At 43.1% G+C, this 15,791-nt stretch overlaps 1 protein-coding gene across 5 annotated transcripts in view; it reads left to right on the top strand.

The window, feature by feature from the left end:
* The window catches only part of LOC126215242 (uncharacterized), an 80,399-nt gene extending 67,205 nt beyond the window's left edge, over positions 1-13,194 (top strand). For 3 of the 5 annotated variants that reach the window (XM_049941906.1, XM_049941904.1, XM_049941905.1), the window contains one exon: positions 1,356-3,883. In XM_049941906.1, the coding sequence (XP_049797863.1) occupies positions 1,356-2,824 (1,469 nt within the window). In that variant the 3' untranslated portion in view covers positions 2,825-3,883. Of the gene's footprint in view, positions 1-1,355; positions 3,884-12,641 lie in introns of those variants that run through there. The other 2 variants (XM_049941907.1, XM_049941908.1) reach the window with 2 other exon arrangements.
* Positions 13,195-15,791: the final 2,597 nt, after the last annotated feature.

Here is a 15,791-nt window from a genome sequence, read left to right as displayed (position 1 = left end):
ATGGACGATCACACCTTCCTCAGATATCTATGTGTCTCGCTGTCCCCCTTGCTTTATTGCGGATTGTTCTAGTAATTCTGCTTAGAAAGACTTGCTCAACACTAGTGTCAATTTTCCATTAATCTTTCAACGTTGAGCCAAATGAGGCTTAATTATTCTTCATATTCAGTTATTTGCGTGGTAAGATCAAAAGTTTGTCATGACGATTTCAAAAGGTTGTTGAGGTGGTAATGTTGGGATTTCGTGATAACCATTTTAATGTGGCTTTAAATGCTGAAGAAACAAATACAATCCGAGAATAAGCTGTTCATTATGAAACCCACACATCTGAACAACAAAACGAGACTCAAGCTCCTCACTTCTATAACCACACAAGATCCGTGATTGCCTTGTCATGGAGCTGAGATACTGAAAACTTCTGTTGTACAGAGAACTGGAAGTTCCCATTCATGTAAGCTTCAAAAGAATGTGGTCCTATCAGGTATTCTGATCACACAATGGCCCACATAATGTGAGGTAGGTTCCTTTCCAACTCTCGGTAATATGGGTACTTTCCTTAGACAAGAAAACAATTTTTTCTTGATCAAACAGTGGTATATGGCACATTTATACGTAAACAACACTCTTGAGCGAGACATGGCAGAAGTCGCCACAACAAAGTACGGTAGGTTACAAATCGTTGCTCCACACCATTGTCAGATAATTCAGTAACAAACATGGGCCTAAATCTTTTCGTATTCATTTTTTTTTTCAATATGGTCGTGCATTTTTGAACAAGATGCTTGAAGTCGAACTGCTCTTTTGCAAATGGTTTTCATTGGAGACTACTCGTCTGATTGAGAGTGGGTGACACACGTTCCTGTCACTTTTTATTGCTTCCAATATGTGGTCTGAGGCAGCCTGAAAATACAGGACATTTATCTCAATCAGACATGGCTACTTTACGAGGGGGACTGAGGCAAATGGTCTCATCATGCGTTACATAGTTCTTCCTATCTGCGGATGTTCGTGCACCCACGAATCGGCCACTAAACTCTCCTTTACAAGATGGATTCGGAACTATTCTTCAGTGCAGTACTATCAATAAAACCTATTTACTTCCTCATTTTTACTATGACAAGAGCTATACAGGGACTTCTTGGACACCCTGTAGATGTAATAGACGTGCATAGTAACATGATATCTGTCTTTGTTAATACTCTTACTTTGTGTTGACATGCCGCCTTACATAGTTCTGGGTAACTGATCCTGGATAATGTGGGTAAACAAGGCCCAGGCTCGTCATCCAGAGAAGACTTTGGATTCAGCTGCCTGCAGTGTACGGCCACCACCTACTTGCTGTCGTTTTCTTGCAGACGAGGAGTGGCAGCTGGAGGACAGAAGCCACGATACGCTCTCCGTGGGCTCTGACTGCGTGCAGCTGTTGGTGAACGCTCTGGACCACCCCACGTGTCCGCTGGAAGACCTGCCACTGGAAGCCGTGAAGCAGCGCGAGCAGTGCCGCGAGCAGCTGTGGGACGACGTGGTGCAGAGGTCGCCCCACACACCCGTCACCAGCTACCTGGCCTACACGCAGAGGGTGAACGTCAACCTCTGCCTGCTGGCCTGGATGGCGGTCAACTCGTACGGCATTTGTCAGGACGTCCCGTTTAGTATGATACAGTCCGTACACGATGCTCGCTGCTATTTCGATAGTCCCGACGATCAATCATGTCTGCAGTCGAACGCTACAGACGCCATCTGCTCTGTTTCCAGAGCTATTCTGTTGCTAAAGTGTCGCAACTTTTCCTCCATCAGGACTTCCCATGATTGTACTTCCGCAGTGGGAGTAAAGCGTAATAGTAGCAATGGACTGTATCAAAAGCTAACAGAAGAAACACTGAACTACAAAAACAGTTTAACCAGCGCCACCTTGAAATATAAAGATTTCAAAATAGACAGCTTGAAGCCTTTAGAAATCTCATTTATACTGGAAAATATCATTTTCCGTTTTTCGACAGCCGGAGTATACTTGTACCTTCCCCAGTTACGTAACTTGCCTGGAAAGATATTCTTGTCCTTTCAGATCACGTGCATAACCCAGATCCTGTGCTCTGAGGTCGTGTATCGTATGACAGGCGTCCCTGACTTACCCACAGCAGTGCTGATAGACAGCGCCCTCACACTTCTCAGCTGTTTCTGGCTGAACTCATTCTGCTACCACATGTATGCTTGTGTTCGCCATCTCAGGCTTCCTGACCAGCTGCTACCTGCTGAAGTAAGCCAGTTATTCCGTCGTGAGGTGCTGTGTGTGTTTATACCGTGGAGTATAGTATGTGTGGCAGCTGTTGCTTTAGAAAAGACGAGTAAACATTACCTGATCCACAGTCGTATAGTAGTCCTTGCAGGGATATCAGTGTCTGTGGCATTCAACTTGGTTTGTCTCGGACTGCTTGGATACATGTACCTACGTACTCGGTGCACCATGCGGCAACTCGAAATTGTTGATAACAAGAAATTTGCCACAAAGAAGCAATGCCTTTTTATGTCAGTTAAAGCCATTATTTTAAGCGGAATAGGAATTATTATTAGAATTGGGTTCCACCAAGCTCAGGGAATAGCTCAGTTTGTCTACTATATGCATCTAGTTACGATGGTGCAAGGACCAGTGCTCTTCGTATGTTTCGTTTGCAATGGAACGACGCTCCCCCTACTGAAGAACAGGATACTTCTTTGGTGGAACCCAACCAACATCCCTGCAGGTCTAGAGCTGTGTTCGGCAGCCGAGAGGAATCTGGCCAGGAGAAACAATGAACAGTCTCCCTTTTCAGAATCCTCGCTGTAGCCTCCTTCAGTATTTTTCGCAAATAACTGTCTCCACACCACACTGCATTAAACCCAGCAATAAAAATGGACTCTACCTGATATGACAATATCAAATTTCATTAAATCTGATATCGTACAGCCAGTACTTCTCTTTCCTAACGTCTCCTTCATTTATAACTGTGTGCTTATTTGTGAGTGGTAGCCCCTGTCTACCTATTCTAATGCACTGAGACTATTTACTAAAATTGTTGGGAAATGCTTCGTGTATACAATAGGCTGCGTCAATCACACGGCCTGTTATATACAAGGAAAACGCAGCACGTTGTCGGAGGAATTCCCGTTCGTCAGTGTCATCTACCGTGGCGATGGTGCATTTCTGGACACATGTTCGTAGGACGTTTTTTCTCCGTTTTCCTTCGAGGATCTGTCTTTGCAGTATGTCGATTTTATTACTGTATAATGTATGATATTAGTATATAACATTATGTCTGAAACGAGGAAATTTTCCATATGTGTGTGAAAGATGTACTTTTACACGATTTGTAATTCACGTACCATGACAAGAGACATTCAGATACTTATACAATCAAAAGAGAGGGGCCAATGACTGAAGTGGTGTGTGCATGAAAGTGTAAATGGGTTTGTTGAGCTTATTAGTGGTTCGATTACATAGAGTGGCTCAAACAGGTATAGTAATAAAGTAACACATGACTTGTTGTGTGAAATGTTGCTTGAAGTGAACGCAAAATGTCGAATGGCAGAGTTATATGAGATTAGCATTATTGGGTTTGTGAGACAAGATGGTGATTTGTTAAGCTAGTGGTTTGTAAGGGTACTATGGCAGATGTTAAAAGTTAATGTTCCATGTGCCACTCTTGAGCAAGGAAGAACATTACTTAAAGGCGTATTTACAGAAACAGTACTGTGGAAGGATAAAATTGTGCCAGTACTGTGAGCCCTGGAAAACATGTGCCATAGTAGCTTCACTAGAAGCACACAGTGCGCCGAAATTGTTGTGATTCGTAATCAATAGACGATCTCCCATTTGTTCAAATAAAACCTGAGTGAGCAAAGTAAAGGAGTGTCTGTTTGAATTTAGTATCCAGCCCATCTGAAAATCCTGTGATAAACAGTACTTCGTGAATTTTGCACTTAGCAGGCACCCGCAGTGTTAACCGCGATTTTCGTACTGGACGCAGTGGAACCAGAGGCCGCAGCGCCACGAGGGAGGCAGGTGTCGGGTGCAGCCCGCCTGGCCGCAGGGGGGCGCCGGCAGCTCAACAGGTTCTGTAAAACAGTTTGACGAAGATTTGCAGGCCGTGCGCCTCGATTCTGTCAGCGCGGCGCCAAGCCAACCCTGGCCCGCTTTGCGTGACGTCACATGAGCGCGCCGCGGCCTTCTCTTGAGGTGGTGGTGGCGGCCAGAGCCGACACGGGGCGCACTGGGGGCGCTTAGCGGCCCACCCAGGCAAGCGCCCTGCACCACCGGGACACGCGTAAAGTCGGTCCGACACAGTGGTCGCCAGCCGAGCCTCGACCCGCTGGAAAGTATCGAACCTCATCGCTCGAAAGCCAGTAGTTAACGGCCCTCGTGCTACCTACTACCCCCAAGCAAGTTCCCGAGTTCCGACCGCAGTACTGGGAACATTCACAGCCGAGTCCAGGAAATTACTTTCGACCGGCTGTACGAAATACACAGTTCAAACTCAACAGGAAGACGGTCACTCAAAAAACATTACTCCCAGATTTGGATAACAAACTGAGATTATCGCTATCCAATTAACCCCAGCCGAGTCAGTCATTTGAGTCGGAGCACCACTGCCACTTACCTAACATCACCGAGTTTTCCCTGAGCTACAATTCGCCGTAAACGCCCACACTAATTACTATGCAACATTCGCAGATAATGGTAGCAAAGTTCTTAGGCGGTAATCGATGCGCGCAAACGAGAAGGCGTTGGGAAACTCGAGAACGCTGTGCGTCGCGACACAGAACTCCGCTCCAGAGCGCCCGCGACCCGCCACGTCGGCCACACGGGCGCCGACGGCCAGCTTTCGATTCCCCGAGCTCCGGGCCTCTCCACGAAATCCTTCTACACGTGGGCCTTTCAGCCAATCAGGAGCAGCAGAGGACTGCAAGCCCCACCACTGGCCACTCCCTGCTGCTGCTTACAGCCGCTGCTGTCACGTTCTGGTCTTCAAAAAGGCCAACCAGCGAGCAGGTATGGGTGGTCAGGGAATTACCTGTTACAATCCTTTCACTCGTGGGGTATCAAGCATTAACTTCTGCAACCGATATACCTATTAAGGGGTGTCCTCTGATATATCTGGAGACAAGCATTCTCGCAGCCGAAACTGCTTGAACTGTTGTTACATGTACGTAGATGTTCGACAGCACATGTGTTACTCAGACGATGTCCCCTGCAAAGTGCATCATTCGTAACTCGCGCCACTGTTGTCAAATGCATCATTGTCAGAGCGATTCAGACTTGGGATCAGCAGTCCGCATAACCGCCACACTTTGAGACAGGGACGACCAACCCGCATCTGCCGAGGCTAAAGGCACAGAACTCAACATTGACTGCGAGCGTTCTCAAGCAGGGCGTCCTGTTTCCGATATGCAACAACAGTTTTGAGCGCGCCAGACTGAAGTAGAGAACTCTGTCTCCAGCAGATCTCCAGAAACGCAACGCTACGCGAACTAGCCGAAAACCCGGACAAGAAACCCGAAGTAAACAGGCAAAGCCGCCACAAACACGATACTCCAATTACAAAAAGTTTACACTCATCCAGATACATCTCACGAAGAACAAGGTTTACAACTGGTTGGGTGCAGATGGAATTAAAGCACATCTAACACAACTTATGGCACTTTAGCAAACCCTACAATAAACTATAAACTAAGAAGGTGGCAAAGAAATCGCCAAATCGTTGTAACCTGCACTAAAACAATTGCCTGGGCCACCAAGTCGTTCACAAAAAAATCCGAAAAAATCTGCCAACATCACAACACACCCATCAGATATCGAAACCCGAGAGAACAGTTTGAGTTACTTACCGATCTGAAGCAACGGTAACAGAAATCACATCGCACGCCAAACACTAAGCAAAAGAGAAACCACACAGACTCACGCTCGCCTTTGTGATAACCAATTTTGACCGTGATACAACAAACGAAAAAACTGAAGGGGTCCTAATGGTACCGGGAAACTAAATCAAAATTCCCCGCTATTCCTTCCAGTCATCTATAGTTACAAAGAACCAACTAACAAGCTACTTGTTCACCATTTCAGAATGCACTGTGTACCTCACAAGGTTGGACTATTTAAACACTACCTCCTCAATAACAGCAACGTCCATATTGCAACACTTTCCAATAAGACACGAAAAGCTGCGATATCAATTGAAATGTGAAGAACGGAGTCGAGCACATCGAATTTTTAATTGCAAAATAGACCCGAAACAAGAAGCACCAAAATGCAGGAGCTGCAACACTGATAACGTTAATAGTGATGAGAGTTGCAAAGAAAAACCAAAACAGCCTATCTCAGCAAACAAAACTTGAAAACATTAAGCGCATTGATCAAACTATCACGGTCTTCGTCCAAGAATGTCACGAAAACAATCAAACGGAAAACACACTCTGAGTCTTCACTACAGCCCTTCCCAACATGATATCTGAAAGAAGGGAAATAATAACAGCAGTTTCTAAAAAGCTACGTTCTTTGGCGAACACGGATCCACGTCTATGTCGCCATCTTGATAGACAAGGAGGCCTATGCCCAACATAGCCTGAGACACCAGGAAACAAGAATTAACCTTCACATTCAAGCCTAAGAAAGATATTGCCGCTATCTGCATTGTCAACACACTGGGTTTCTGCTCTAAAAACAAACTCCCTAAAGGCATAGTAAGAGAAAAGAAGTTGGTATTACAGTCGCAGCACGTACCCCATGAGCAGGTAGAGAAATCAATCTAGATAATTGTATCTGTCACCGACCTGATTAACCCAAACCAGACCGTAGTAGAAGCTGAGATAGATGCTTCAGAGTCTTTTATATAAAACACAACCACGATGTATCCTGCCGAGGAACTGCCAACTGATCTCGTTAATTATATACTCTCATTTTGCCCAGCTAAAGGAACAGGAGACTCAGTACTAGATCTGCGATATTTGCTGAAAAATTGAACAAGAAAGATATTAAACTTGTTGTAGCCATTTTGAATCACGCAAGACTCAGAAATGACTCGCCGCCTTTTATCAATCACTATGGCACGTGTATCTTAGAGCATATACTACGTACAACATAGCTACCCAGATTCTGAAGCTATACTGAACTTGGCGACTGCATAGCTAACGAATACCTCACATTTATTATGTTGTCAACCACAAAAACTAGGAAAAAACTTAAAGCGATCATAAACTCACGAAATCGGATAGTCGAAAAATTCAGATTGATACGTTTTAACACAAAACCTAACGAATCAACTATTCAAACCACTCCTTATAACATATTGTAATCACCAAATACAAGTTGAAGCAATACAACCTGCTATACCTAAAAAAAGCCCTAAGAAGAAAATAACATAACAAAGAGAGAGACTCCTGACGCACATAAGAAACAAAATTAAACAGTAGGGAAAATCTATAGACCATACGGCACTAACCAAATGGATATGCTACGATTGGCTTGAACGTTTCCAATGGCCTAATAAGAAGAGAAACCCGCCAAATGATGCGCGAGGTAATCACAAGAATTAGGTCCCACAATAGCAGTAGTTTTTGGAAAAAGTTTCCAACAGGTCATAGCACACTATTTGCGAACAGCCATCCTTAATAGCAGATGAGAATGTCATTCATTACTGACGACCTCAAAAAAGTTACTCAAAGTGCTAGGAAAACATTCACGGTCATCCACGGTATCCAAAATTCGATGAAACAGACGAAGAAATAATACTCGAAAATCCGAATGCAACCGCTTAACATCCACTACCTTATAAGATTGACGAATATGAAATGGAAAGAAAGCAGCTCAGAGACTGGAGGCACTGCAAAATAACAAAATAAATCACTCCTTTCACAAGACACCTGCCTCAAACACATCAGACGTTTCTTCATCGCGGCCATGAAACTGAAAATAGTCTCTCTAAAATAGAAGATGATTTCCCAACCCGAATGACCAAAAAACAACACCAAATCATAGGTTACCGTGCTCTCAGTGACAGGGAAAGCTTTAGAGACAGACCAAAATTATTCAAGGAATAGAGCAACATAATGGCACAAGAACAAGCCGGATTCAGCGGCAACCACAGCACAGGCGACCCGGTCCCAGGACTGAGCAGCAGAGCGACGCAGGCTGAACGCAACACGGCAGGCGCAACGCCAGCACGCTTTCTCGTGGACGGCGAACGCGCCTTCCATTGGTTGTGGCATGCTGGGCTGCTCTTTGAAACGCTACTTTTGAACTTCGCATGCCAAAGTGTGCAGCTTACTAAAAACGTTGCTGGAAACAGGTAAGTACAAGCGCTGCTTGGTGATCACCATTGGACAAGTATTAAGCCAGCCGCAGAGACGCCACGTGGGACAGTCACGTCTCCACTGCTACACACCAACAACACGACTGACATCGCTAAAGGTCGAGGATCGAAACAACAGCCCTGTACACAGATGACAATGCGTACTGTTGTCAGGGCGCGACATGCGGCAGAATTAACGAGCAGGTCAGCCCCTTCACAAACAAGCAGGAATCATCGCTAAGCAAGTCGAGTAGATTAAAATACAGTGGATCCACGAAATCTATCCTTCATCACCAACCTGTCATCTTCAACTACCCCCACTTTAAATAAATATGTATTCCTCACGTCATCTTCAGAGGTACTCTGAAAGTCAGTTATCAACAATGAAGAAATACACCAACTGGAAAATAAGATGTTATAACACAGAGAGATGTTGTTGCGCCCCTCAGTGTGAAGACCTGTTTTAAAAATAGCTCTCCATTCTACTGTATAACTTGCAGGCCTCTTCATCTCCAAGTACATACTGCAGCCCACATCCATCCCAATCTTCATACTGTATTCACCACCTGGTCTTCCCCTACGATTTTCACCCACACTTCACTTCAAAACTAAATTGGTTACCTGTCGACGTCTCGGAACGTGTCCTACCAACCGCCCCTCCATTTGGTCAGGTTGCGCCTCGCATGTTCCCACGATTCTCGGGAATCCAAACTTATCTTCCCTGAGGTCAGCGTCTACCAGTTTTTTCATTCTTCTGTAAAGAATTTGAGTTAGTATTTTACAACGACGAGTTATTAAACCGATAGTTCAGTAATTTTCACACCTACCAGCAACTGCTTTCTTTGGAATTGATAACATTACATTCTTCGCCTGTCTCATACGCCTGGCACAATAGGTGGAAGACCTCCGCCATGGCCGACTCTCCCGAGGCTGCCTGTAATCCTGCCAGAAGACTGTTTACTCCCTGGCCCTCGTTTCGACTTAGATATTTCAGAACACTGTCAAATTTGACCTCGTACTGTTACATCTCCTACCTCATTTACATCCATGACCACTTCCCTATCTGTAATATTACCTTCAGTGATATATAACTGACATAACTACATTTGTTGAAAACAAAACCTATGTAATGTCATGACAGCAGAAATTATAAATATGATGTAGCTATGCTATTGACTATACAAAGACATAGATCACTACACCATTCAGACAGCAGTTTCTCCTACATAGCGTAGCACTTACCTCCGACTTACAAAGTTATCTTACAAATCCCTTCGTACCATACTAGAGATTAGTTTCTAAGCATTTGTCTTAAAGACTACCAATACAATGTGACAGGAAACAAAATGCCTTAACGATGGCCAAATAAACGCAGGTGCTGCTTTTTTAAAGGAAGGTTTTAACCCACTCATAAGGCGAATGCCAGGACTCAGCTGTAAGAATAACATCGTCCTCCAATGCGCCAGGATTACTCGCTGCGTCCAAACCAAATAAGAGCCTCAGATTAAAGATGAACACCGTCACCACATCATTAAGCACAAAAAAATGGTTCAAATGGCTCCGAGCACTATGGGACTCAACATCTGAGGTCATCAGTCCCCTAGAACTTAGAACTACTTAAACCTAACTAACCTAAGGACATCACATACATCCATGCCCGAGGCAGGATTCGAACCTGCGACTGTAGTGGTCGCGCGGCTTCAGACTGAATGGAAATGTGCTTAATGAGCTGGCCAGTGTGGCTGAGTGGTTCTAGGCGCTTCAAAGAGTAACACGTTTGGTAAGCCACATTACTGCTTCTACTAAACTTAAACATTTTCATTTTCACCTCTCCTGTCAACTGTGACTGTAATTGGGATCAGAAAATCAGAAACAGACATTTTTTAACAAAGTCAGTCTGAAGTAGTCGACGAATGATCTTGACCATAATCACATGTTATTAAGATCTGACTTTTCAGGTCCTGGAGATAAGTGATCTTATCTATTACTTAAAGATTAAAACTAAATTATGAAACCTTTTAATTTTCTTGATCGCAAAAACACATTGCTTTACCATTCATTACACGTTTTGGTTGCCAATCAACTATTGTCAGGCTTGTAAAAGAAACAAGAAACAGGGAATTGCCTTAGATTTAACCAAATTTAATAAAGTTACTTAGTATTGCGTGATGATTTGCCAATCATGGTAAATACTACCTGGCTAAGAATTCTGTAGGCTTGAGCCCCATCATCTAATAGCATTTCCTGGAGCTGTGTAAGTAATTCGAAAGTACCTATCGGGTGAATGTGAATAGTAAACTGTTTTCAGACATTAAAGAAATAAGCAAATAGAAATAATGAAAACAAACCATTCTGACTAATGAGCCATGTTTTCTATAGACTGTTGGTTACACCAACGAAGTTACAGAGTTCAACTCACAACATATAGTAACAATCAAAACACACTCTTTCGTTAAAAACAAAGGCTTAAGAAGCGAAAGTAATTTAAGGAAGAGACACTCTCTCTAGTTACTTATACCGAAAATGAGTATGAGCAGAAATTAATAAGTGTAGCTGCCTTTTTGGCCCTATCAACTCTTTACGACTCCGCTTGGTGAGAAGCCCTTCTTTAGAAATTTACGATTGTGTCGTAAATTTAAGGACTTACTTAACAACATGCTAAGCAATAGATTATTTCATATCTATTCTGACAATGACAGATGCAGGGTACTTAAAACAAATGATAGTTTACTTCAAATGTCTGTTCTGAGTCCACTACCTCTTTGGTAGCTTACCAAAACCTATTCAAAAAAATTGATTTATGCGGATGACATTTGCTTCGTGGCTCATATCTTCAACGTTTCTGATGCTGAAACCTCTTTATCCACTGACATGGACGTCTTGGATGTATACATCAAGAAATAGTGGCTCCACCTAAATCCACAGAAAATAATTGTATCTACATTACGTGTATGCAAGAGACAGTCAGAGTGCACACTAGAAGACAGATTCAGAGACCATGTCTCGTTGTACTGCATTACACTATAATATCTAGGAACAGCGCTAGATAGAACTCTTGACTTACAAGTAGCACCTAAAGTCAAAACGAGAAACCACAGTCTTAAAAATTTGGTGCTATCTTATGCGGAGCTAATGCTCGTATTTTGAGATACATAGCTCTAACCCTATCATAGGTGCTCTGTTGCTGAAGATTACTGTTCGACCAGGACCAATAGTGCTCATACTAAGAAGATAGATGCCCAACTGAATCAGGTAGTATGGGATGTATTCAGAGTACAATCACTGTTCTCAGCATCATCCCACCTCCACCTCTAAGAAGACCAGCTCTCCTAAAGGTCTGGAAAAACATTCTGAAGAATCCTCAGCTAGCCAGTCACCGAGATGCTGCACAGGCAGAACACCAACACTTGAGATCAAGGAAACCCTCATCATGCACAGCAGAAATCCTTGTTGTGTCCTCTTTGATTGTCAACCATTCACGGAAAATTCTGTGGGATCCGTCATAATAGTCAATAAGCATCTAGTCAAGGACCCACGTCTCCCCAGACATCAGTAGAGGATATTGAAATGGATTAGCAGTGGAGAACGCTGACGTGTTTATCTTAAGTATGGGGTAAGTGTTCTTTTTACAGACAATTCAATGTCGCTTTCTAAATATTCCAGTTTCAATGGCCTCAGTATTATCACAACAGAAACAGGGTCACATGTTGCAACACGCTTGAGGCAGCTGCATGCCCTGCCCGCTGCTGTGACGTCACATGATGATCAAATCGTGCTACTTTCAGAGATATCTTTATCATCAAACGTGCTGATTCGATTATATGCATGCTTAATCATCAAGATATGTAATTACCCTGGGGCTGTCGCTGGATCCTGAGATGTATATCATAATTTCATCAAATAATTACATATGTTTTTATCAATTATGCTTCTCCCATGGTCTTGGTCTCTGTATCCTGAAGTGAACTGGGCCGTGGATACTGAAATAGTACTTACCGACGAGAGTCGTTGCACTGTGTCATTTTCACTATGTCGTCACTGCTTAGAAAGTGTGTTAACTGCCCTGCCATTGTGCTATATAATTTTTACATTTTATTGCATTGAGACTTACGATTTCGAGGTCATCTAGACTGCAGAGAGGTATATAAACCATTCAGCTCTCTTATATTGTCAGTTCATTTCAGAATGCGACTATTTAGCAGTACATACATGTTAGCTTATGGTTCAAAACATGTAAATGTAGGATTAAGTTGTGATCGTGAGTGTAGAGTTATAGTAGAAACTGTGGATGTACGTCGTAATGTAAAACACAATTTACAGGTATGAATTAGGGCGAGCAATGTTGGCCGATGAAGCACACTGAGAGGTTGATGACAACACACTACGATCCATTTCAACTTCCTGTTGACACGAACATCTGTAGCAATAAGGCAACCATCATCGACCTGTATAAAACTTCTAATTAAAGTTCTCATCGTCAACAGAGGACTCTTCACAGTGTGTTTATTGAAAACTTTGAAGTGTCATGAAGTTGTATTGGTTATGCAGTGCTCTATGCATTGCAAAAGACAAATACAGTGGCAACTATATGTGAAAGCGTTATTAAACGATGTTGTATGTTATGTAAGTGAATGTTGCATACAAGATGATTTAGAACAATATGTAAATATATGTATGCTTGCAGCACCGATGGCCTATAAATATTGAAATTGTAGAGCCTTGTTTACAGACAGAGAACGGAAATACGTCGTTGCTCGTGTTGGTTTGAACACAATGGAAGCAGAATTTATAGTGTAAAAAGAACAGTTATTTAAAGAATAATGTAGGGATATAAGATAGAATGAATAATAAGAAATGTGTCAACAATTGTTATTTTATTTTCTGCATGTACAAAACGTTAATAAACAAAGTTATTTACAATGTGTACTTGTCTTTCATTGTAAGAGCACCAGTGCAAAACAAATATTATGCAAGATGTTCACAGATATGATAAACACGTCATACTATTCCGCAAACTCTCAATCATATATGCAGTAAATATATTCACTCATTGAGTGAATAGAGCCACTATGGTACACTGTCAATAAATTTCGACGATATGAACACTCATTTAAAACAGCTTATAAAGGGTTCAAGTTACTTGCAAATACCCACATACTTAAAACAGAGATATGAGCAACCGAAGACGGTATTGACTTGAGGTCCAATAATACTACCTTCAGGCTTTCTGTTAGAACAATGCTTAGCACTTGATGCTAAAAAGGTTTGCAAATCCTATCTGCCTGTAGATACACACATCAAATTGTATTACATCACATCGGTTCCGAGAGATCCAGAACCTGTACAGAAAACTGAAGTAGAATCAAGATAAACATCATTTCCGCCCTTTTTATTGGTCATGAAAACCACACACTGCATATTGTTCCACCATACAGCGAGACCTTCAGAGGTGGTGGTCTAGATTGCTATGCACAACGGTATCTCTAATACGCAGTAGCACGTCCTCTTGCGATGATGCATGCCTGTTTTCATCGTGGCATACTATCCACAAGTTCATCAAGGCACTGTTGGTCCAGATTGTCCCACTCCTCAACAGCGATTCGGCGTAGATCCCTCAGAGTGGTTGGTGGGTCACGTCGCACATTAACAGCCCTTTTCAATCTGTCCCAGCCATGTTCGATAGGGTTTATGTCTGGAGAACATGCTGGCCGTGAGATACAGGAGGATTCCAGTTACATTACATTATAGTCAGGCAGAGGTTCCGAAATCAGGTTTTGGATTGTAACGCATACCCAGGAGCAGTTATAGACTCAGCTCACAATTTAATAGTGGTGAAGAGTAGACTGAAGTTTGAAACATTAGTCAGGAAGAAACAATACGCAAAAAAGTGAAATACGTAAGTACTAAGTAATGGAGAGGCAAGCTTAAATGTCTCTGAAGCTACTGATACTGCAATATAGCGCATTATCCAGTTCAGTAGAATAAGAAGGACACTTCTATAAAGGGCGATCAGAGAGAAACGGTCCAGTAAACGAAGTTCTAAAATGCTTACCTTATGAGCCATGAGCACTTTTTCACGTTCGATGCTGTGGAACGAGCAGTAAATAGTTTACCTCTCACTCTTTTTGACGTGTCAGTCCTGTTGTATTTCGTTCTTTGCACCTTACGAATATGTCTATAGTAGTGGAAAAGGCCAGTTACTCGTGTGCTGACAGCAAAGTTTAATCATCCTCCGCTCGACCGTCATTTCAGCATAGTCAGAGTTCTGAGGTGCAGCGATCATGGTTCATTAAGTTACTTCCTCAGTTTGCACACATACCTGCAAATCCATCGCATATCTTCCGGTGGAAATGATGAAAGTAACTGTGACTGTTGACATGTATGAGCTACGCGTGGGCATTATCGAGGCATTTCGAGCCACGGAACAGGGAATAATTTTAGGAACTGGAAAATATTTTTTTGAAAATGCTGCTTGTTCCAGATATAGGCACAGAAGCTCAGGACGACTCACGAGAAATATGCACAGACAGTCCAGTTACGCTGGATTCCCTGAAAAATTACAGCAATCTTAGATAAATGAGGGCATAAATGAGAACTGCGCAAGGGGAAGTGGCACCTCATCTTGGAACGATCAGAAGTAAAAGTCTGCAGTCCTGCGAATGAATTAGGACACAAGCCGGCCAAAGAGCGCGCCCGAGAAAGTGCAACAGGAAACAAAAGCGGAAATTTTGCCTCAGTGAGGAAACGACAAATGCAGCGCGAAAGAGAAGTGAGAAAGAGTGGTCTGAAACCATGAAAGAGACTATGGCAAAGAACATTTTTTTCAGCTGTTCAACATCGCCATTGTACCATTTGCCACTGTCGCCTAGTCTTACAGCTGTGTCGGCTGTGCAGGGGAGATTAAAGGCTCTCTCCAGCTAGCTGAGACAGTTGAGTCTGGTGGGCCTGGCGGAGGGGCGCGAGCCCGGAAACCGAGGGGTCACTCGACGAACTCTCCTCGGGTTTTCAGCCGAGTGGTGGCGTCGTCTCGTCCCAACACTCTCTTATACTATGGCTAGCAACTCGCGATCGCGTAAAAGCAGTGGAATTTGGGGTTTCTTCGCCGATTTAGGTGATGGGGAAGCAAAGTGCAGCTGTTGTTCTAAGTGTGTTTCAGATAAAGGAGGAAATACATTTAATCTAGCGCGTCATGTTCGAGTGCTGCATCCAACAGTGTCTTTGTCAGTCAGGCGCTTAGCGCCCCCTGCTCCTGCATCTTCCGATATTTCTTGGACAAAAAACCCGGACAATCCGGAACCAACACCAGCAATTGTCAGAAGCGAACAGCAGTCGGTGCCAGAAAATAACAGTATCACTTCATTATCAGACAGCAGGCATCAATAACACAGGACATTACCTACGTATTTTTCGAAACCTCTTTCGAACACAAGAAATCAGGAGATAGATTTCACACTTCTGGAGATTGTTGTA

Source organism: Schistocerca nitens, chromosome 12 (assembly GCF_023898315.1).
Source record: "Schistocerca nitens isolate TAMUIC-IGC-003100 chromosome 12, iqSchNite1.1, whole genome shotgun sequence".
NCBI classification, from domain to species: domain Eukaryota; kingdom Metazoa; phylum Arthropoda; class Insecta; order Orthoptera; family Acrididae; genus Schistocerca; species Schistocerca nitens.
This window is presented reverse-complemented; position numbering and strand designations above follow the sequence as displayed.